Here is a 24,169-nt window from a genome sequence, read left to right on the forward strand (position 1 = left end):
CTACGTATACCAAAACTCCTATAAATGTCGAGTTCCTTAAGCTCCCAGTTCTAATTCCAGGTGTTTATCCTCATCCAATCATTACACAGGTGTCTATGAGAATTTTTATTGCAGGGATTTCGATACACATACAGATAGAAAAACATACCAAAATATTAACTCTGATAAAACATTACCCCTACCGATAAAACCATTAAAAATCACTAGCTTTTTTTCTATTATTCATTATACTTACATGTCTAAAGTTTCTATGACAAACGCCTATTTTCTTTTAAATAATTTGTCTTGTTTTTATTTTCTTCTTTGGAAAAAAAGAAACTTTGAAAGCACAGAGATGGTGATTGGAAAGCTGAGATTCCTATCCAGACTCAAATTTTATTTTAATCCATTCAACGAGGCAGATTAAATGTGAAAAAAAACAAAATGGTCCGCTCCCTTATGCAAGTGAAACTCTTGCTTATTTTCTGGTTACTTCTACCTGCATAGAGAATTGTTCAAGGAAGATGTTTACAACCCCATACATATTTTTGAGAATTTTGGCCATGAAGTCACAATTGTCCACACCCGCACGATGATTTTTTTAATTAATGAGACCATACACTTGGTCAAAATATCTTTGTTTGGAAATGCAAGTCACAGCAGGTAGTAGAAGAGAAACAGACCCCAACTTTCCCATGAGTTCTCAGAGTAAGAAAGCATCCCTTCCCCTGCATCGACTTCTGGTGACACACTGGAAAACGGCAGCCTACACACAAAATCCCGAACGTGACTGTGGACTGTCAGGTAGCCAGACTGGCAGGTGTAGGGGCTGAAAGGGCTGCGTGCCACAGCAGTAAAATGTCTGCGACAATCACACATTTACAATCAGTGTGCCGGTGCTTCCAACCCAGGCTGAGGGGTCTGTTTTTCCCATATTAGGCAATGGCAAGGATTTCAAATGGACCGAACACTAATGCTGCTTCAGCTGGCAGAGGAGAGGGAAACCAAGAGTCCCTGCATTATTTATTCCAGAGAAACTAGCTGCGAACCATCTGTCCACAGTGTCACCACCAGTGCCACCCCATGTGGACCTTTCTATGCTGCATCCTTGCCCCATTTCTGTGAGCCCCTCCCCTAGTCTTGGCCCCCAAATCGGAAGTCCCAGCCTTCCCCTGAATAGAGAGATAAGTTTATTTCAACAGAGCGACTGGTAACACGAAAGATCTCTTAATGCTGCAAAGTATTATTAGTTGTCCAGCTGCAAAAATCACTCCTAAAACCTTCATTTTAAGACTGAACGCAATGTTTCCCCTATATAACATGACGCAGGGGCAGGGGCGGGGGTGGATGGGTGGAGCATAAAGCATGGGAAAACCAATGCTTTTGCATTGTAGGGCCTAAAAAGTGGTTCAAAGTTGAAAGAGTAGAATTAAAAACCTATTAAGTTAGCAATAGCAAATAGGTTACATACAGCGAAGACAAATTTTCAAAATATCTACAAACCACATGTAGTGTCTACGTTTTTATCTAGTTAATTTTTGGAGAAACGGCCTTTTAGAAAATAAATGGTCCCATTCTGAAAAACAGAGGGACAGAATTAGTAAGTAAAACAAGGCCAAAGACAGATCCTATAGTGAGTGTAGTTTTATATTTGATCTATATGTGCTGTAAAGGAAAATGTAAAAATGAGACCCCTCAAGAGAGAAAAACTCAAGAGCTCTTCATTAAAAATAAAAGCAAACCAGTTATGCAAAGGTAGTTCAAAATTTATTTATAAATTTGTTTAAAAGAATATAAAATATTTATTTTTCTTTTGCTCACATTTGTACACTGAATTAAGAAAGTCGGGATTAAAATCTAAAAAGATGCCAAATCTTCCCCAAACCTGATCTGAGAATTAGCTGCGTAGAGAGACAAGCACGCAGCATCCATAGATTTCGCTAATCTGAAAGCATCAAATGATTTCCTTATTTTCTGTCTTACTAACATTGCTGAAATTATACTGCCAATAAGAGGCAAATGCAATCAGAAAAAAATACTGTAACGCATCACTGGTGGTAAAGGTTAAATACGAGTTTGGTAATCAGCTCGTTCAAACATGCGTAACCCGTGACAGGGAGAAACCTGTCACTCTCGGGGGCTCAGCTGAGTGGGTGAGCAACTGAAGTCCAGGTAAAAGCAGCGAGGATGAGCGAAACCACATTAGAAAAAAAAGCATCTCACGAAGGTTTTCAAGGTCAGTTGATAAAGGCCAGATGTAAGTAAATATTTCTCATATATCCTGGAAGACAAGGAAAACAAAATTACTACAAGCAGCAAAACAAAATTCAAAGCCTTTGTAAGTTCACAATAAAGTTCCTTCAAAGAACACTCTTACTACACCAGGCTTAGGTGACTCTTTGTTAATGATTTAAAGTCCCAATGAAATGACTTTCAAGTCCCATTGCATTTGATTCGCAAAATAGTCTGTCAACAATAAAATGGCATGTTGAGTGATGTCGTGGGTTGTGTTCTTGGAGATAGGCTAACATGGGTCACAAATAATAATGTTCTTAAATGCTGTCACCTGCCTCCATAGTTATAGCAAGGACAGGACTCACACGGTGTGGAGCAGAGCAATTTAAATGGAAATGCATGGAGTCTAGTTGTATTGTGCTAGGCTTCTCGGGGGGCCTTGAGGAAGGGAGATAGACTGAATGAGTCCCCTCCCTCACCACCATTTGCAAAAGCCAAGAAATCTCCAGCAAGCCTCCCAGAATGCTGGGCCGAGTGACCCTTGGGATTCAGACTGTCGCTGTTCTCTAACACTCTGGAAATCTAAAATCTCAGCTCATGGCGAACTTAACTGCCCTTGAAGACAAAGGATTTAGTTTCCTAGTATTCCAAACGGTCTCACCTGCTGCTATCATGGAAAAGGCCATTTGAAGTGACTCTCAATGTCCCACCTAGGTGCATCGTGAAAACTAATAGAGGACTCTAGAAAACTAAAATGCGTACAAAGCAATTTTCAATTATCAAATAATAAATATATATTAAGTAATATGAGAAGAACGTGATTTAAATTTTAAAAGGTTTAAAAATAAAGATCGATCTAATTTGTCTACCCAATACATATTATTTATCAGAAGCCTACTGCTTAAGTGTCTACATGACGTTTGAAGAAACAGCTTCTTCCTTTGGCTTTCATCATAGTTTTATCGTCTTTTTTGCCTCTTCTTTTCCTTTCTTCTTTGATTTTTCACTGGTTCCAATACTTCCTCTGAGCCCTACCTGTGACTTAGGAATATCTCTCCTCTCTCATTCCTTGGTAGAGTTCAATCTCATCTATCAACTTCTAAAAAATGATACGTTTTTAATATTTCCTATATTATTAACCTTTCGTTAACTTTTTTTTTATTTACAAGGCAAATTCAAGATAAAAGTTTATGGCTTCTTTTCTTCCTTTTGTATGGTGTCCTTTGATGAACAGATGTTTTATTTTAATGTATAGTTGGCATTTCTTCTTGGTTTTTAGTTTGGTCTTATGAAATCCTCCCTAGCTCAATTTTACAAATTAGTCTAGTTTCTTCTGAAATTTAAAAAGTCTTTTTTTTTTATTTAAAAGCTTTAAACTACCTGGAACTGATTTTTATGCATGGTGTTAGGAAGGGACATAATTTCACATGGGTATTCAACCAGATTTGTTGAAGAATTCATTTTCCCCCGAGTTGTACTCCGCCTTCTGTCACACATGAAAATTGCAGAAATGGTTGAGTCTGCCTGTGCCGATTCCATATCATATTAAGTGTTTAATTAAGTCCCCATATATACTTCTTTATCTTTAGGAGTGAACTGGGTATTCTCGGTTCTTTGCTTTGATTAGAACTTAAATAAATCCATGGATGATTAGAGAGCTCATTCCTATCCATTAACAAGGTATAACTCTACATTTACCTATTCCTTACTGTCTTCCAATAAAATTTTATATATTTAAAAAAAAAGGTTTTATATATATCTTTGATTGGATCTTTTTATTAGATTGTTTTGTTTATTCCCAATGTGTAGAAACAAAGTTAGTTTTTATATACTGATCTTATATCTACCAACATTGCTGGGCTCGTATTTATTCTAATAATTTGAATATAAATTATTTTGTATATTCTAGGTAGATAATTGACTCATCTGTGATTTATAAACTTTTTCTTTTTCATATCTTAAATCTGATTTAAAGGAAATGTTTTTGATGTATTTTGATTATAGATTTTTGATGCCTTTTTTTAGCTAAAGAAATTTCTGTCCTATTCCTAGTTTGCTAAAAGTTTTTACCATAAATAAGTATTGAAATTTATCAAATGCTTTCTCTGTACCTATTGAGATGATCATATGGTGTTTGTCCTATAATTTATGAGGTGAATTATCTCAGTTTTTTTGTTTTATTTTGTTTGTTTATTCATTTACGATAAGCCAACCTTACACTTTGAGATAAATTCAATTTAATAAGGACATACTGTGCCTTTTAAAAATTTATTACTGAATCTATCAAAATTGTGTTAATTTAAAAAAAAAAATATGAGAGTTTATTTGAGCCTAACCGATGACATATGCCAGAGAGCAAGATCTCGAGAGCTTCAGAGAACAATAGTTTTGCAGCTTCTTTCTAAAATTGTGTGCATTTTTTTGAATCTGTGTTTATGAGTGAGACTGGTCTTTTATTTCCTGGGTAGTCTTTGCCTGATTTTGATTGAAAGTTACATTCAGCTGTTTAATACTTTTGAGGAATGCTTCTTCCTTTTCATTTATCTGAAGAAACTTTCCAGACATTTGGAAAAATCTGATCCTAGAACATTTAGTAGAACTTTTCCATACTACGTCTAGGGCTGGTTTTTATTTTATGGGGAGACAATAACAAATTAATCTACATAGCATTTGCATCATTTTGAATTCCCAGCAACAATGTGTGAAAGAACATGTTTCTCTAGAGCCTTACCAACTCTTTTGTTTTCTGGAATTTTTGGCCAAGTAATAAATGAGAGATGATATTTTGGTTTAGTCCTTAATTTGTATTCCTTTTATTATGATAAATTCATTGAGTGCTTTAATTTCAATGATTATGGTTTTTTATTTCTAAAAGTTGTTTTTTTTTTTTTTATTTCTAAAAGTTGTTGGGTTTTGAGGTTTTTTTTCCAAATCTTCTTGGTTGTCTTTGTCTCTTGTTTTTGTTCATGGTTTTAAATCCAGTATTTATTTTAACAGATGTTTTATGCATAGCTATTTTAAAATTTGGTATCTAGTCACTACTACATCACATCACTCAGTTCTAAATCTTTGTCGTTTTGGTGAACCTCAACCACAGCCACCTGTTTCCTTGTCCTTGTAATAAGTTCCAGTCACTGTTTTATGCTTGGAATGTACCAGCGAACAAAATAACCAAAGGGCCCTGCTCTGATGGAATATGGAACATAAATTACCACGAGGAGAGACTAAGAGTAAATAGTCAACAAGACGTATAAATAAACGATGTTAGAAAAATTATGTTAGAGGTTGCAGGGTGTGATGGAAAAAAAACGTGGAACCCGAAAAGAAGATGGCAAGAAACAGGTGGCAGTATTAAATAAATGGCCGAGGGACCCTCACTGAAGTAGAAGCCAAGAAAATACTTGAAGGGGAGCAAATCATACGGATATTGCAGAAGAGTGTAGAGGGAGCAGCCGGTGCGAAGGCCCTAAGGTTCCTCACATTTGCAAAGACCAGCAAGAAAGCAAGCGTGGCTAGGAGGAATGAGGAAGCAGCGCTGTCGGAGGAGAGTGTTGGGGCAGAGCGGAGTCCAGAATGCGCAGCACCTGGTCGGCTACTGCGAAGACCTTGTCTTTTCCCCCAAGTGATTTGGGAGCCGTTGCGGGGTTTTGAGCAGAAAGGTGACAGGATGTGACTACTGTTTCAAAGGCATCACTCTCGTACGGAGAACAGACTCCAGACGGGGGAGTCGGGGAACAATGAGACCACTTGGGAGGCTATTTCAAGAATCCAGATGAGCACTGATAGAGGCTGGAACAAGATAATAATGGCGAAGCTCATGAGAAGATTCTGGACTGGATATATTTGGAAGGAAGAGTCACGAATAGCTCCTGATGGGTCAGCTGTGGGGGATGCGAGAGATGGGCTGTGTCATTACGCAAATGGGAGAAAGTGTCGATAGGACACGGGGGCGAAGGAATTAAAGTTTAAGTTTTAGACATGCCGAGGTTGAAATATCTATAAGCTATACAAGTTAGAAATGTTAAGCAGACGAATGGGTATGCAAGCCTCTGGCTCGGAGGAAGAGGTAGGTGTAGGCTAGAAATAGACATTCAGGGGTAATAAGCATATATACAGTTTTTAATTGCATGAGTTGAATGAGGTCGCCGAGGTATCAAGTGAACACAAAGGATGGAAGGTGGTCCAAGGCGGATCCCCGAGGCGCTGCAATGTGGAGAGGATGAAAAGATGCAGGGGACTCAGCCAAGAAGAATGAAAAGGCGTGGCCACTAAAATAGGCGGAAATCCGGGCGAGGGCCGTGTCCCAGAAGCCAAGTAAAGCAACAGTTTTATCACCGATGACAAATGACGCTGACAGGTCACAAAACAAAGGCTGAGAAACAGCCGTTGGATCTTGCAATGTGGACGTTGTTTGTGACCACGACGAGAGCATTTCTGTTAGGCTGGTAAAGCCTGAAACCCAATGAGAGTGGGTTTAAGAGAAATGGGAGGAAAGACGTCAGAGACAGCAAGGACAGACACGCCTTGAAGTTTTGCTCTAAAAGGCGGACAACAACACAACAACAACAAACAGTGAGAGGGAAAGGTGGTAACAATGTTTACTTATTAATATTTTACGCTGATGGGAATTTTCTAATTGAGATGAACATCTGGCAATTCAGAACGGGGGAGTATTATGAGAACGGAGTTCCCCAGTCGGTGGAGGAGACAGAAACTGGTCCACGAGGAAGAGCGGGCACACAGGTAGGGATATCTGTAGGGAGGTAGAGGTGGAGGTAGAAGTGGGAGCCAGAAGTTCTCACCTTTCGGTCATACTTCTTTCAAGTAAGGGAAGAGCCAGTAAGCACCTTGGACTTGGAGATGCCTGTCCCACTAAGGACACGTCAGTCATCCTCCCTCACACACAAGGAAACAATGCTTTTCCCTTTTCAATCTGTGAGGAACCTAATGACGATTTCTTCGCTCACTGACGTCAGGCCTACCATCGGCCACTGGTGAGCCAGATCTCCTCGTCCTCACTCCCTCAGCAGCAGCCCATGTGGTGTTCATTTGCTCTCGCACATCATCTCCCCCTCAATCTCAGGTATGCTCTACACCTGGGGAGTGGTTAAACGGAGGAGAAAACGTGCAGTGTGTTTCCAAGTCCTGTCCAAAATCTGAGTTTCAATTGCATTTTACGACTTAAAAATTGCATGAACTTGGACAATGTCTTAAACTCATATAATTTGTAAATTGTAACACGCGATGCCAAAACACTGTATTTAGACTCTTTTCTCTCTCTCGTGTTGTCTCTTTTCTGAATGCCGTAGTAATACACGTGACCATAAATGATGGATGTACAGACACGACCGCTATGCATTCTCTGCAAATCTGCTTACATTCGGTTATCTTCGATATGTATACATTTGTGAAATCTATCTATGAATTTTAACTACTGGATGCATTTTAAGGAAACATGTATGTAAGATTTCTAACAGATCGTCTCCTCGAAAATGATCTTTTGTTTATCAAGTGTTCATTAAAAAGTGCTCTTTTCTTAGAGTTTCCAGGTCAACAAGCACTTGGTTATTTTGCTGTCTTTTACCAATTTAAAGATTGCTATCTGCTCCATTTTTTTTTTTTTGAATAGATACATATGCACTTGGGCTTACGGTTAAGTTGTAAAGCCTACTGTAGTTAGTTTTGATTTTGTATACATTGCAAACCCCACAATCACACACATGCCAAAGATTTGGTGCTGATTCAGTAATAGATGGTGCATAAAAACGCATTAAACGCATATTACAAGTTGCAAGGTTTTCTTCACAAAAATCTGTAAGGACGTTTCATTTTTAAAAAGTGCCTTTTGCTGTAGGGTTTTTTAAAAAATCATTTTGCAGTGAAAAATTAAATACTGGTTTCTTTGATACGCTAGCTTCGCTGAAAGAATGTATTACCAGAGAATGCTTACTATTTTTATAACCATATTTCACTTACAATCTTCCTGAAAGAAAAAAAAAAATTCACTTGTTTTTGTTGTAAGCCTGGGCCAGGGGTGATAAAAAGCCTTACAGTCCAGGCAGTCACAGGGCAGGTGTCATTTTTTATTGCGACTGGCTGAGCCGAAATGAGGACTTTCTCCCTCTCTCAGAAGCTATTGTGGAATTTACAGTAATCACCCTGGCTGACTGCCCATCGCACAGCTGAACAGCACACCAAAAAAATATTTGGGACAAGGCCATGACATATTTTTTAAAATTCTCATTGGTTTTATTCTTCAACTTTGAAAGAATTTTTTCTTTTCTTTTTTTTTTTTTAAGAGAAAAGGGAAAAACTCACCCAGCCTCTACCACCATTCAGGTTCCAATTGCCTCCAAAGTATTCCAGGCCACCTGGGTCACTTCTGCCTTGGAGTCGGTCCAGAAAAGCATTATTGACCCTTTAAAACAATGAAAAATGCGCGTCAGTGCAAAGCTTGCTGCCGGGCTCAGAGGGTTCTGAGGACCCAGCGTGCCATCCGGCTGACCATGGGGATCGCCTCCTCCCTTCGGCTTAGAAGAAACCTACCAACACTTCTTTTCACATTAACTCTGACATGCTGTTAACAGCCCTTGGCTGGAGCTGGCGCCCGTTCTGGCTCAGGCCGGAGGGGGGCCCAGTTCTTAACTTCACAGATTTCCTCACCCATCCCATGCATCCCTGAAGCCCATGTCAGCCATGAACCCCAGGGGTGGAGGAAAGAGAGAAGCTTCTGCGAGAACGGAAATGTGAAGAGAAACCAAAAATTGCTCTGAGGCACCGTCGTTGCCAGGGAGATGTCCCTCCCATGTGCCAGTCGTGTTAAGTAAATCCCGCAAGTGAAAAAAAGAAGGTGGGAAGAACGTATGGGGAAAAGGAAACAGCGTAAGAGGGAGCCCCGAATTTTCAGACGGAATGGGTACGCCTTTCCCTGATGCTTGGTCATACTTGCAGCAACCCATCTCGGAAATTAAGTTTGACACGTAGGAGGTAAGACCACAAAAGAAGGACAGAAAGTGATTGTCATTATGGTCGGAATGAGGCTGAAGTGTAGGGTCATGGTTATCTTCTGTTTCTGGAGCTGGCTACCTGGATGTTCGCTCTATAATTCAGGAGTCTAAATATTTGTTTCATGGACTTGGACATGCCGGTCCCGCTAAGGAATGAAAAATTTTAAACGAAAATTTTTTAACTTAAAAAAGTAAATTCCAGGCCACAGCATGCTCTGAGCTGCCTTGGTATGGCCGAGTAGAGTGAGGGACGTGAAGGCTGGAGAAACAGCGTTGGAACGGTGCCCTCCGGTGCCATCGAGCTACTGAAGAACAAAGCCATTAAGACCGTGAGCTTCTTGGCAGAAACGCAGTGTCTGGTGCGGAGCAGCAACTCAGCACGCGTTCACCGGGGAAGGGTGAGCGGGACCCAGTCATATCGGCCCCCTTTCGGTGATGGAGACTGGCAGATTGTGGTCATGGCAGGTGGCTGTAAGTCAGTGACTGTGGGAGATTTGTGGACTTTGAGGATGATGACTGCTTGGTGGCAAAGTCAGAAGCTGGCGTTTTTTGTTTTGGCTGGTCTGTGCTTGCTCAGTGCTGGCTAAAATGCCAACTGCATGTTGACACAGTTGGATCTCTAACTCACTGGGTTGCTGTTTTCTCGACAACTTCAAATCCCATCAGACCTTGTTCCATCTTCATTATTAGAAAACTCTTTTTTCCCCCTCACCATAAAATCATCTGAGCGCCATATTCTGGTCAGCCTGGTTCGCTGCAGAGCTTAGTTTGAGTCACCTTTACAGGACCTCTCTGCATGCAAATTGAACGGGACCTTACTTAGCTGGAGATCTGCATATTAAGGAGGAGAAAGCTGACCCCGCTCCCTCATAAACAACATGACCAGTGGTATTCTGGGCTGTTTATCCAGTCTTTCGGTTGGTGACAAAAATGGACTTTCCCTCAACGTGCCCCATACTGCCTCGCTTCTGACCACTGGAAGTCCTGGCTCCACCCACTGAAGACCTCCTGAATTCAGCCATTCCTTTCCATGGCCACCGCTCTAGTCCAAATCATGCTCCCTCACCTCGCTTCTGCTTCCATTCCCGCTCTCCATGATCCATTCTCCACACAACCAGCTGACTTACTCATAAAGGGGTCCTGCCTTCCTACTGCTCAGAGCCCTCCCATGACTTCTCATTCGTCTTAGAGTAAAATCGCTGGCTTCTGAAATCTTCTATTTTCTGGCTCCCGCCACCTTTCCTACCTTATTTTGTATTATTCTCTTCCTCACCATCTAAAACCCAATCATCTGGAACTCAAAAAGTCCAAGCTCATTCTCACTGTAGAGCCCCTGCGTTTGTTCCTATGCCTGATAATAGAGGACATCCATATGTTTTTGTCCCCCCTGGCTATGATCCTGTGACGTCAGCTCTTCTTTAAAAAATTATCGCCTCCAATCTCTCTCTTAACATTATCCCGCGATGTGGTCCTTACGGTACGTAGCACTGTCTGAAATAATCTTGCCGTTAAATTGTTCATTTCTATTTCTTTCCTCCAGGTTGTAATTTCCACATAGTCTGGGATTTCTCTGCCTTGTTTACGCCTACTCTCAGTGCCTGGAACAAAGCCTTCGCAGAGTGTGCTCTGATAAGTAAAAGATGAATGAATGAATGAATGAATGAATGAATGAATGAATGAATGAATGAATAATCCAGAAGCCCCTCCTCTGCCTGCTTCTGTGACTGCAGCTGCTTCATGCAGTGGTGAGCAGACTGTAAAACTACTCATTGCCCTCTGCTGTGAATTCACTCAAACTGATGACTTGTGTACATGGGGTGATGCGATTCACTCTTTATCATCAGTTACTAGGAGGACAGCAGAGTGGGGCAAACAGAGATCATGGGTGGTAAGAGAGATTGTTTTTCTCAATTCCTATCAAGAATTCAAAAAGAAGGGAGAAAAAAGTACATTTATATTTTGGTGTACTAGTATTAGAAAGCACATATATTTCATTGCTGTCAAACCAATGCTCTGGATTTTTTTTTTCCCTCAAGGTTAATTTGGATAAAAACTATTATTCAAGAATGGTTCGCATTTCAATAAATCAATTTGGTTCATTCCAGTTTTCAGCCTGCAGTCTAGATCCGTTCAAGCCCTTGACCTCCAAGGTCTATTTCTCATCTCTGGAGTTTCAACTTTCTTTTCTTACTAAGTTACACTGGGTCAGGTGCAGGCGCACCAAGCTCAGTCATATAGGATTCATTGAAAACGTTGGGAATCCCACAAGCTTTCTACTATAAAACTCAGAGTTGAGTTTTGAGATGAGTTTTCAGCTGTGTGAACTTCTAAACAATAGAAAGCACATTGTCTTTTTGACTCCAATGAAATTAATGTCCCTTAAGGAGAAAAGTTAACTTATGTCCCCGACACACCGACTACACGGCTTGTGTTGTTGCCCTCAGCAGGAGTAGACAAAGCTATTTTATTCATTAAGAGGTTACTGAATGCGTATTTTCATATAATAGCATGAGAAAGCTCACTATAAACTCTAAATGCAATATAAACATAAACTTTTCAGGAACTGATTTAGAATATTAAAAAAAATGTGTTTAAAGACTTGATCAGTTCTTTCAAAACTGATTACTAAATTATTATCCAGAGAGATTTCACCATGGATTATATGTATATTTGGATCTATATTTAACTAAAATCGATACAAAGATAAAATATAGTATAGAAAATAAATAGCCCCACCGATATTTAGGTATTCAGCAGTATGGAAACAAACCTAAAGAATGAGGCTCAAGGTTCCTAGAACAAAAAAGTAATCCTTTCTGCCTGTAATCGAATAATTTGTATTTGTATTGGGTGCCTATTGAAGATCAATTTCTTAGCACTGGGGCCTGTTAATGTGATATATCGTTATCTTTAAGATGCGTAAAGCTTACAATCCTCAGAAATCCAGAAAAGTAACTGGCTAGTACGAACAACTGGTGGTATACAGGTATAATGTCGGGTTTATTTATTTATTTACTTTTAATAAAGACTTTTAAAAAGAAAATGAGAAAAAAAAACAATAAAAAACTAAATTAATTATGGCTTATTTTACAAAACACAGATAGCGTTTTGTAATGGTGTCCCCTCACCCAACAAAATAGTCTCACCAGTATATCAGAGTTTCGATATTTCCTTATGACCAGAGAAGAACACACGAATTCACATTTGACATTTTTACACTATTTTGATGGGGCTATGGAAGCCGTGAAATATAGTCAAAAGAATATGAGCGCCCATCCACAGCTCGGGGCTCCAGCAGAATGGGAGCTTCCATTTACACCTTTTAAAGTCTCATGTACAAAACGAAAGCACCAGAATTTTAAAAAAAACATGTTAATGACAGTGGGAAGGTTGAACACATAAAAGAAGCCACTCGGTTTCAAAAGAAGAATTTGCCCCTTTAAATCAGGAGAGCCTTTACGTTATATTATTCTCCTGAGACACTCAAGCACACCGCAATAAACTCAAATGACCCAAGTGCCCCTCAGGAAAGTCCTAACCTAATAATGACAGGTACGGTGGCTATTAGCACTGTCCTGACATCGACATGATATTTTACTGGGTACTCAATGTCTGCTATTAGGAATAGGATAGCGAGTACTTACATTATTAAAAAGTCTTTAATGGTTCTATTTTAATATATTTTTTTTCCCCTAATGTGTTAGTCAATATGAAACGACTTTATGGCAGTTTTTGTCTGAGCTTTTGTATTCAAGTATGCGCATCCCACCACCTACACAAATCCAATTATTCTGCAGTAGTCTACAGATGGCAAACACCATCTCAAAGGATGAAGGTGCTTCTTTCCGTGGGAGGCAAACTCGGTATCACTTAAAGAAACACATAGCTCGTAGGCATGATTCGGTTTCTAGTGTAAATTTATGCCACCTATCCAGAAAAATTGGCTATTGTATGTGTATATACATGTGTGTGTAGCAGTTGTCGTCCTCTTAGGTATTATTATACCTTAATAATAAAAGAATCTAAAAGGTAATATAGGTCCTAAGACTGTATTCAATATTACTGTAGTGTTTTCTTAAAACATTGCAAAGACTTCATAGGCAATTTCATTGTCTTAACCAAGCATGCTTATTTTTATCAGCCATTTCTACCTCCTGTGTTCAGCCTGCTGGGTTTTGCTTCTTTCTTCCTCCTGCTGCTGGCGCTTCAATTCCAGTAATTCACTCTAGGAACAATAAGTTTTAAAATATGGTTTTAAGTTAACCTGGTTATACAGAAGACACCTAAATCAATGACATAGTTAACCTTGGTTGGTGCAATATTTCATTTTTGAAACTTTTACTTAAGTACCATTTCCATGCACGATTATTTTCTTATATAGCTAGGTAGCAAAAATAATTGTGCCTAAATTGTGAGATTAAAAATCAGGTTCAAGATATCAGACCAAGAGGCACAACGTGTGCAGAGAGAAACACAACGTGAGTCAAATTTACCTGTGTCTTAACAAAGAAAAACAAATCAAATTAGTCCCTTAAGGAATGTCACACAATACTATTGCTTAGCCATTTCTCTAGCATTTCTTTCCTAATAAACTCATAGCCACTTACAAATAAACACTGGATTCAATTCTGTAGTGCAATTCCATTAGTGAAAGATTCTCCAGCCTGGAGAATAATCACTCAACCTGTTATTGACTCGTTACTTCTAATATTAATAGAACTTTGAACTCCCAGGAGGAAATACTTTCCTTCAAATAGGAGATCACGTTACTGCAACTGAATCTCTAGCTTCTGACATTCTGATTACCCTCTTGGAAGAGGCAGCTGAAACTCCAAACTCAGTTACTACATTTACAGTATTAAACCAAAGAACTAGGTACCAGGATTTCTCTAATACTGAACTACCTACATTGAGGCAGACTGAGTTTTAAATTTCATTTCAAAGGCAGCGAAAGGCAGAAAGAAAAAAGACTGATAAATTTGACTGAATAAAAATCCAAAGCTTCCAGTGGGAAAAGAACATCATAAACAAATTAAAATAATTAAATTTTTATGCCACCTATAGGCCGATTCATTCATTCATTCATCCATTCATTCGAAATTACCTTAGTGCTCATTATGAATAAAGGCTTGGAATTATGTGATGGAGGTACATTAATGAATGAGACAGATCATATCCTTGCTCCTTCAGAGTTTATATCGTAGAATAAAGGAAATCACAAATTAGTGAAAGAAACATTCAATGGTCATGCTATGCAGAGGATTAAACATGCTGATATGAGGCTCGGTTACTATTTTAGAGAGAGTCTCAAGGAAGGCCTGAGGAGGGGGCTGAAGACTTCATGTAAACCAATAAGAGAAAAACCACCACCAGACAGAAAAACAGCCAAAGGATAATTAGACGCGGTTCACAGATAAACTACGTATTACCTATAAATTCAAAATGGCCACCATCTTCACACACAATCAAAGAAATATAAATTGAAACAATGAGATAAAAAAATTTCCCCCTAGCCTATGGACAAAAAGTAGAACAGTCTGACAGACCATCAGGTACATTCAAGCACTTTGGGGCAGTGTCTAAGTTAGTGAAAATTAATTTAGTTTTTGGAGGACGAGTTAACAATAAGCTCGACATGTAAAAAGTAGACATCTTTTGCACAAGTGTTCAAAGATGTTTAAATGACAGTCACAGTCACATTACGGAAATGGTAAAAGTTCAACAGAAAGGCATAACGCTCATTAATAAGGAACTGGCGCGATGACTTAGAGCGTCTACACAGAGGAATACTATGCGACAGTCACAGAGAATGAGGCAGGTGCGGGAGGAGAGAGGTGGCAATGGGGACAGCTCTTAAGATACATTAAATGATAACAAGTCCAGGGCAGTTTTCCTAGGACTGCTCCATGTAGACAGAAAAAATACACTTACATCCATTTCAATTTTTATAGGCTGGTGTACATCATGTTTAAAGCATTTTAAAGAAAAAACACACACTAAAAAATGAACTGTAATTACTACTGGGGAGACACACGTGGAGGGTAGATGGGCAGGGTAGGAAGTTTAAACACATATTTAGTATTTTAACTTTTGAACCGTGTGAATATACTACTTCCTCATACCATTTCTGTGTGGGAGACCATTTCCGTTTCCTTACGCTTTCTTTTGTTGAAAGAAAAAAGTTTTTAATACTTGAAAACATAAAAGAGCGAAAGACTTCATTATGATGCCAAGAACTGTCAGGGAGGAAAAAAGAGGATGGGAAGAGAGAAATATGCAGCATCCCATTCCAAAGGCAAAGATCAGGAGAAAACCCAGATCAGAGAAAACTGGGGGTGGGGAGTCAATGAGGCCTCGCCACGCGAGAACAGCGCTCCAGATGGCAGAAGGGGAGGCTCTGCGCTCAGGGTTATTATTCTATAACTAGCCAAACATATTTACTAGGGAGAAGCTGGTGTTCCTTCGGTATCACGAAAGATAATTAATTTGAACTGCTGAACTGACAGCCACTGAGGAGGCATCCAGACGCCTTCTAAGCATATCTTGGTTCATTTGCTGGGTTCGCACACAGAAGCGCACTGCCTAGGTGGATGGATACAAAATAAGTCATCTCTGTTCCAAGACTGAGCTTTAGACGTTAAGAAAATCAAAATAGTCTAAGTAGGAGGGACGTGACGCAAGTATCTAAGACACCGTTAAGTTCTTTCTCACTCAACACATATGTGTTAAGCACCAATCATTGTGCAGACACCTGGATTCAAGCTAAAGATACAGATGCGCACAGACACGGCTCCGCCCTGAAGGAAATCACGGTCGAATGAGGCAGACAGACCCAGAAACAACCGTGATACACAGCAGAAGGAAATGCGTGGCTGGACACAATTTCAAGCACCACGTATGAAGTGGGAATAGGAAGGAAGGAATACAAGCAAGAGAAAAAAGGATGAAATGTTTCTCGGTGTTTAATACTTCAAGTGCGTCCTCGAAGGCTCCCGGAAGAAGGAGGCTGTGTCTTCTCTCTGCTCCGCGCAACTTGCATTCAGACAGAACTCCATTCAAAGGGCGTGCTTAAGTAATGTGGTCACCAGGTCATCTGGGAGATGCCAAGAGCAGAACTTCCCTAAACATTGGCCAAGTGGTGGATGGTAAATGAGGTCAACTCTGCAAAGGTGCCACTGGCCGTAGGGGCTCTGAGAGGGCCGCTCTCTCCCTGGGCAGCTGCAGGTGGAGACCAAGAGACAGTGCTGGGGGGCCCAAGCTGCCGCCGGAAGCAAAGGGTCACCGCTTCCTGCTGGAGGTTGTAGAAATCACTTCTGTTGTCTCATTTACCGAAAGGTCAACTGTACAACAGACAGATGTGTCCAAGGCTGGATGCCTGAGAAACTGGATGAGGCTGCAGTAAAAGCCGCGCTCCGAAGCAGGGCGGTGTTGGAATATCAGAAGACGAGGGTAGACTCATTTTAAAATGATGTCTGAATCCCAGTGGGGCGTGTCCCGACGTGGTTCAGCGTGACCACTTTATGTTAGCGTTAAAGTGCCTTCACGGGGCAGGACGAACTCCTCCCAGGAGAACATGTCCTCTCAACTCAACGAGCGGAAGAGGACAGTGGAAGCAGAAGCATTAATGCCATGAGAGTTAAAGAACCCCTTCTTTTTAATGTTTTTTTTAAGACAGGAGAGTTTTGGAGGGAGGGGTGACAGTCTAGAGAAGTCCTGGTTCCAGGGTTCCCCACAGTAAGGACAAAAAAGGCCTTGGCTATGAGAAAAAGTAGAAGCTACCCCCCAAAATTGAAAAGACTGACCAAATCCGAGGAAGTAAACACTAATGGGTAAAGTAGGGGAGTCCAAAATAGCATCAGTGATGTGTACTTCCCTCTCCTGTTATTAGTTCTGTTATTTTAATACACAGGGTAACAAACTTCCAGCCACAATAACCACCGAATCACACAGATCTCTGTATACCACCCAGAAATATTTCCTTATCGACTTTCTCCTTTCAGAAAAACATTTTTTTCCTCATCTAAGTCATTCATTGTGGAAAGTATATAAAGTATGGAAACTATAGAAGAAAACATAATAAAAACTCTCCACCCACAGATAAGCTCCTTTAACATGTTGGTATATTTCCCTCATTTCTTGATTTATACACGTAGACTATAATGTCTTATCATCACTTCAGGTCACATTTCCAGGCCTAACACGTGCCTGGCATGAGGATACCCGCTCCTTCTGCTTTCTCTCATGTAACCCTAGAGGCGGAGCCATGAGGTGAATAGCATCACTATCACACAGAGCAGACGAGGCGTATAGAGATGAAATACTGTGCACAAAGTACAAGAAGAGGTAGGTTTCAAAACTCGCCCAGACTATTTATAATCTTTAGCTTTGCATCTTCGCATGGGCGAGCATATTCCCATGTCATCGAAACATGGCAGTCATTCCTGCACAATATTCCAAACTCGAAAATCTTCAAATCCTTTATTGCTGACCAAATCGTTTCAAACTTTCCATTAATATTATTTTAAAAATAAACAACCTCGTACATACACCTATCTTGTGTGCATTCCTGGTTATTTCTTCAGACTGAGCATACATCTTTGAGCTCTAATACTTTTCCTTTTAGGAAACTCATCAGAATTAGTTTTTGCCAGAGTTCTTTAGTTCATCTCTCACCAGCAGCAATATGAGAGAGATTGAAGTATTTTTTGATAACTAATCGTTTAAGTTCTCTTTGCCCCAGCAAACACACAAATTATTATCCATATTTTCTAAAGCCTCTTGTTTAATTTCATGATTATCCTCTCGGTTGAAATGTGGAGTTTTTCAAACTACCTCAAATTACGTCGAAATTTTCATTAGAATTGCATTAAACTCATGAATTAATTTGGATAGAACTGTAGTTATTACAATATTGAATTTTACCACTCAACTCAGGTGTGTCATCCATCTCTACGTTATTCAAATTGACACTTATGGATCACAGGATGGTTTAGGGTTTTTGTTTTCTAATTCTTTTTAGGAATTCAGCAATTTTTTACGTAGCCACTTATTGGCGAGATCTTTTTATCTCATATTTTCTAATTAATTTTGCTGCTATGTGAAAAAGTTGTTGATTTTTGTACACACGTTTTATAACTAACTCTCACTTATTTCCCTCTATTTGTTCTAATCATTTTTCAGTTAATTCTCTTGGATTGCTTGGCTTGCACAGGCAACTTGCTCTCATCCATAAATAACTTTACTTATTTCCAGTCATTAAAAATGCTCCTTTTTAATTTTTGTCTTCGCGAGTGGCTAAAACAATTCCATGTTATATTAAGAGATTTTTTTTTAACTGGAATGAATTCCTCATGAAATACCTTTGAGAGGCACTAGATTAGAATTTTCAGAATAATACTGCTTGATGGTAGGGGTGGCGGGTATCCTTATGTTGTGCCCTACTGTAGTGGTTCACCACTGACTGTGCTATTGGTTATTGGTTTGGAAGGCAACATGAACGCTAAGAAAAATTTTTATATCACATTCACTATACTTATTTTTAATTGATAGTAGAGGTAAAACATACACTTTGTTTTACAACTAAAGATGCGTTCAAATGCTTTTTCTTTCATGACGTCCTATTGCAGTTACAAGATATAAAAAGTTATAACATATGGCTAGTGATCTTTGCATTCCTAAAATAAATCTTACGTGACCACGATAAATTATTTAAGAGAAAACCCCCATTAACTAGAAATTTTCTTTCAGATGTTGATCTCTGTAAGTTTCTGTGCACGTGTGTGCATGTGTGTGTGCGCACGCGCTCTCTTTATCAGTTTGTGACATCGTGGGAATGGTAGTTAAATAATATAAATTCTACATTAATGTATCTTTTTCCTTACTATGAAACAATTTGTAAAGTACAGGAAAAAAATCTGTTCCTTGTAAATTCCAATTAACTTGCTTATAAAATCATCCCAGTTTAGCTTGTTAGGGGGAAGTAATTCTCAGAAAACTTTAGAAATCACTTGCATGTTCATTTGTCTTTATGTATTTTAATTCTTTGAGTTATTTTAGAGAACTATCTTTTTCTATAAAATCACTTAATCTACATATTCAACTTATTAACACAGTATATCTATAGTAATATAAACTTAATCTTTTCTAAATCTATAGCTCTAGTCTCTCATTTCTAATGTTGTATATTTGCATCTTTACTAATCTCTTATTGATCAGACTTGCCAAGATTTGCTCATTTTGTTGACCTTATCAAAGAACAAGCTGTCAGATGTTTATAACAGCTGTTTCTTGAAGTTTGTTATTAATTTCTGTTCTTATCTTAATTACTTCCTTCAGTATCCATTTATTGTTCCTGTTCTAAATTCTTGAATTGGGTCCTTAATTCATTTCTTTTTTTGTAGTACTGATTGGATTTAAAGTTATGATCTTGCCGAGTACAAGGTCTCAAGAGAACAGCTTTGCGTGCGTTCTTCACAAAGTACTCTCGCCATAATTTGTTATGTGTTCTACAATAATTTTCTCTGTCTCCCAATAATTTAAATATTTTGTTTTTATTTTTTGGTTTGTCTTCACTTTCCAAATGACTATGTCAAATCAATAACCGTGCAAAAATCAGTAAGTGCGATCAGCCTATTGGAAGCAACTTTTTTAATTCCTAAAAGGTAGAAAGGAGAGTGAATAAAGTGTACGGAGAAACAAATGTACCAGGAAAACTGATGAGGTAGCGGTGCTTCCGACGGAGCTCCAGCAGGGAAGACTGAGGCGGTGATTAAGATGGAGAACTGCATGGAGAGGCAGTGGGCTCTTTCCCTCCACACTGGTATGACTCCTAGGCAGCACTGACATGGCCCACAGGGTAAACAGTGAATGGAGGAGGGGTGACTGAGATCAGAGAAGCAGGACAATGTCCCGGGTACCCACTGACTACATGAGAATAAGAGGTTTTCTATCAGAAGAGCTCTTGTGTCCTGACTTAGCAGCATCCCCAAAGAAACATGACACGATAACCAAGAATCACCAAACAATTGGGAAAGAAGACCATGGGAGATAAAACTTAAAAATGGAAAGGAAAAACTACTGTTAAAACAGTAAATGGAAGATGTTAATGTTCGTATAATTGTCATCAGTGAAGAAATCGGTAAGAATATTACACTTATAAAGCAGAACGTTGCTATGAGAAAGTAAATCGGCCACCTTGGTAAATGAAGAAATTTAATACATGTGCCAAATAAACAGAATAAAAACTTACAAAATAATTTAGAAAGCAGGATGATCTAGCTACATGTTTCTCCCAGAATGCAATGAAAAAGGCCAAAGAGACAGGAAGCAGAACAAAAACGATTAAGAGATATAGAGAACAGATCTAGAATTTCCAAAATCTATTTACTACCTATCGCAGAAGTGAAGAAAAGAGACAACGTAGAGGATGAACTGTAAAAGGGAAACAGAAATTGACCTGAGCTGGAGTGAGACACATATTTTGAGATTAAGTAGGCCAACCCAAGGTCAGACAAAATGAAAAAAAAAAAAAATCAGTGAAATTTAATATCATGGGAAGGAGAGGAGAGAGAGAAGAGAGAAGTAAATAAATGAAATGGAGAAAATTTAAGGAGTCACGAAATAAAGAGCAGGAAACAAGAAAACGTGATTAAAAAGTGAATTATGTAGCAAGAACACGTGCAAATACAATAAATCAGACTATATAAAGTTTACCTATTAAAAGAGATTGCAAAATGGGGTAAAAGAAAAACCAGCCATTTTTATCTTGTCCCTAGAAATCTAATTTAAGCCAAGTGACACAGAGAGGCTAAAGTTAAGTGATGGGGGAAAAAATTGCCACATAAATTCTAACAAAATAGCTGGCAGAGAAAATGTCAGAAGCAGACAAAAAAAGACAAAAAAGAAATTAAGCTGAAAATCTCTAAATGGGAAGAGTGGTACATTTCGTATGGATAAAATTTTGAACTGAAAGGGCAAATTTCGCTAAGTCTCATTGGTTGGAACTACTTTCCGTAACCATGGCTGAACCAATCACAGGCAAGGAGAAGGGAATTCCCGTGAACTGTTGGACCATTTGAGATGGGATCCCTGGGACAGGAGTGGTGTCTGCCTTCTCTGAAAGATAAGCCATGCTAAGCAAGATGAATACCTGAGCAAAAAATTAGGGTTTTAGGAAAGAGGTAGGCATTCAACGATATTTTATACACCACTCTGAAGTTAACACAACACACAATTTCTTCTGCAGCGCTCCGACAAAGTGATTAATCACTGTAAAATAAAAAGTACAACATTTATTCATCTTTTAATTGTCTCTTCCATTAAAAAGTAAACATTGGGAGGGCAGAAAACTTGTTTACCCTGTTCTTAATTAAAGCTCCAGCATCTTGCACAAGGCTCAGCATGTAATAGGAGCTCAGTATATCTTCGTTGATTGATCGAATGAATGAATGAATGAATGAATCCAGAAATAGGTTGTTCTTAGTACAGTCAGAATAATGCAGTAAATAGAGGCCAGAAAAGGAAAGCTTTAAAGTGGCATTAAACACTGTTACAGAAAGACAGGGATTCCAAAAAAGTCCACTGAATTGCATGTTCAGAAGGGGTTTTACCTTTAGAGAGCAGTTTCAGGAAGAGCATTTATGATTATAAACCAGAGCATAAGGGATTAAAGAAGAACTGGGTAATAAAAATATGATTACAGTAAGATTACCTTTGTATTTTTATATATATATATTTAGTACAAGCAGAAAAGCTGATACCTCTGAAGATAACAGAATCAAGGAAGGGGTTAGTTGGTTTGTTTATTTTAGAACGACAAGAGTGAGCATATCTCTTGACAAAGTACAAGCAGCATTCAATGCCGAAGAATATATTGAAGGAAAGAAAAGGGAATTATAAATACATTTCTGAGAGGGAATTGAATCAAACGTAAATTTAAGGAAGAACCTATTGTCCCCAGAGACCAGAGTAGTGAAAGAATGTGAAAGTCAGAGACAGAGAGAGCAAAATAAACGTGCTGTCATCTCAATGATGTATTTACAAGTTGCTCCATAGCAGTCACTCAGTAAAGACTTGTTGAATGAAGGGAATGAATAAGCACACGAATAGACTCAACGATATGAGTGTGTGTTTTCTGTATCTTTACAGACATGACCATTCTTGTTTTCTTACACTAACCCCTCGAAGTGATAAGGAATGACAGATTCTACCCAGCTGGGAACATCTTCAGTGGACATTTTCTAACAGACCGAACAAAATTCTGATAAATGCCCTTATGTATTCTACTGTCATTGAAATCCCTAATGATGGAATTATCTGTATGCTAACGTTATTCATTTTACTGAAAGTAAAGGGAAATAATTTATGTAAAAGAAAAATATGTTTAATCAATAACCAGAAAAGATGTATGTATCAATATTTGTCTAGCTCCAGAAGAAAAACAAGATTGAGAAATAACTTAATTTTCACTGTTTAAAATAACTGCTCAACCTGAAAATTAAATCTCCGATCTGATTTTCTAATCTGTTGAGCATTCTCTTTGGGAAATGTTCTACTTTTAATGGTTTTCACATTCCAAATATATACACCAAACTTCATTAAACACTATTTAAAACTCACTAGAGGTTACTTTAAAATAAATCATATCATCCACGGCCATGCTATCCTGAACAAGCCCGATACCTTCTGATCTCGGAAGCTAAGCAGGGTTGAGCCTGGTCAGTACTTGGATGGGAGACCACCTAGGAAGACCAGGCGCCATAGGCGTAAAAAATAAAAAAATAAGGGATTGTAAGTTGACAAGGTCCTTGCAATCTGTGAGGTCAACCAAGGGTTGCCTCGCCTAAAAAAAAAACCAATAACAAATAAAATGAAATAAATCATATCTACACTGATTCACGACACTCTCCTCAGTATCTACATACCTCAGGACTCGGTATTAAGTTAAAAGATCGTAGATTAACACTTTCATGTTAACATTTGACAGACATTATTGAAAATACAACAGACGAGTATATATACCAGATTTAGTTTCTAATTGCTAATTACTAGAATATTACTATAAACATTGCTTATTTAATTGTGGATTTCAACATGAGGTCAAAAGAAAAAGATTTAAAAATATGTATACATACCAAGGGATAAAAATGTTTCATGACTTCTTCACCGTTGATGTAGTAACTTAATAAGTAAATTTATAATTTATTCTTTCAATGATTTAACTACTACCTACTGTGCACAAAGCAGCTTAGTTACACGGTCATTTATACTGTATGGCGGGCGAAACTATGAACAAGTATAGGGTTGAGCACTGTTGGAAGGAGGATAGCTCTCAAAAGGGTCAAACAATAGCAACAGCAATTATTATATATAGTCCATTCCATAATGTGATTTTCACACACACAATGCTGTCCTAAGTTACCTTGGGCAGCAAAGACATACGGATAAAAACGAATTAAATCAAATCAAGGAAATGAAAATTGGAGTCAGAATTCAATTTGTTTAACTGAAGAAACAGATTTAAGAGGTATCCTGGGAGAAATAACAGCTCTGTCAACTGCCAATATGGCAAGAAGAAAATTTGGAAAATAAGAAATATGGGGAAGATAATGATTATCTCCAAGTAGCTGAATACATTATTTTGCTTTTTGAAAGGACCTGGAATGAAGTGGTACCTCGGAGGTGACCACTGGTCTTCCTCACCATTCTGATGCCAAGCTGAGTTCTTCTGGCCCTGGCTCAGCCTATATATCAAAGGCATGCATGACCGTCAAGTCAAAATGCTGAATGTTTTCAGTTGCCATGACAGAAATTTTATATTCTCATGTGGATTACCCTTTCGAGCAATCTTCTTAGGAGGTTCTGCATTCATTGCACCAATTTCTATTGCCCAAAAATTTTGGAAAGCCTCACATATTTTTATTCACGTGTAGAGAACCTTTTATGTTTTA

At 38.6% G+C, this 24,169-nt stretch overlaps 1 protein-coding gene and 1 pseudogene across 1 annotated transcript in view; one reads left to right on the plus strand and one right to left on the minus strand.

The window, feature by feature from the left end:
* Positions 1–1,724: 1,724 nt before the first annotated feature.
* Positions 1,725–24,169, minus strand: part of EPSTI1 (epithelial stromal interaction 1) — a 72,103-nt gene continuing 49,658 nt past the window's right edge. The window contains exons 7-9 of the mRNA XM_039877213.1: positions 13,373–13,446; positions 8,533–8,632; positions 1,725–2,260 (exon numbers count right to left, since the gene is read on the minus strand). Of these exons, the coding sequence (XP_039733147.1) occupies positions 2,252–2,260; positions 8,533–8,632; positions 13,373–13,446 (183 nt within the window). The 3' untranslated portion in view covers positions 1,725–2,251. The remainder of the gene's footprint in view (positions 2,261–8,532; positions 8,633–13,372; positions 13,447–24,169) is intronic.
* Positions 22,867–22,985, plus strand: LOC120614532 (uncharacterized; annotated as a pseudogene).

Source organism: Pteropus medius, unplaced genomic scaffold (assembly GCF_902729225.1).
Source record: "Pteropus medius unplaced genomic scaffold, Ma_sr-lr_union100, whole genome shotgun sequence".
Classification (NCBI taxonomy): Eukaryota; Metazoa; Chordata; class Mammalia; order Chiroptera; family Pteropodidae; genus Pteropus; species Pteropus medius.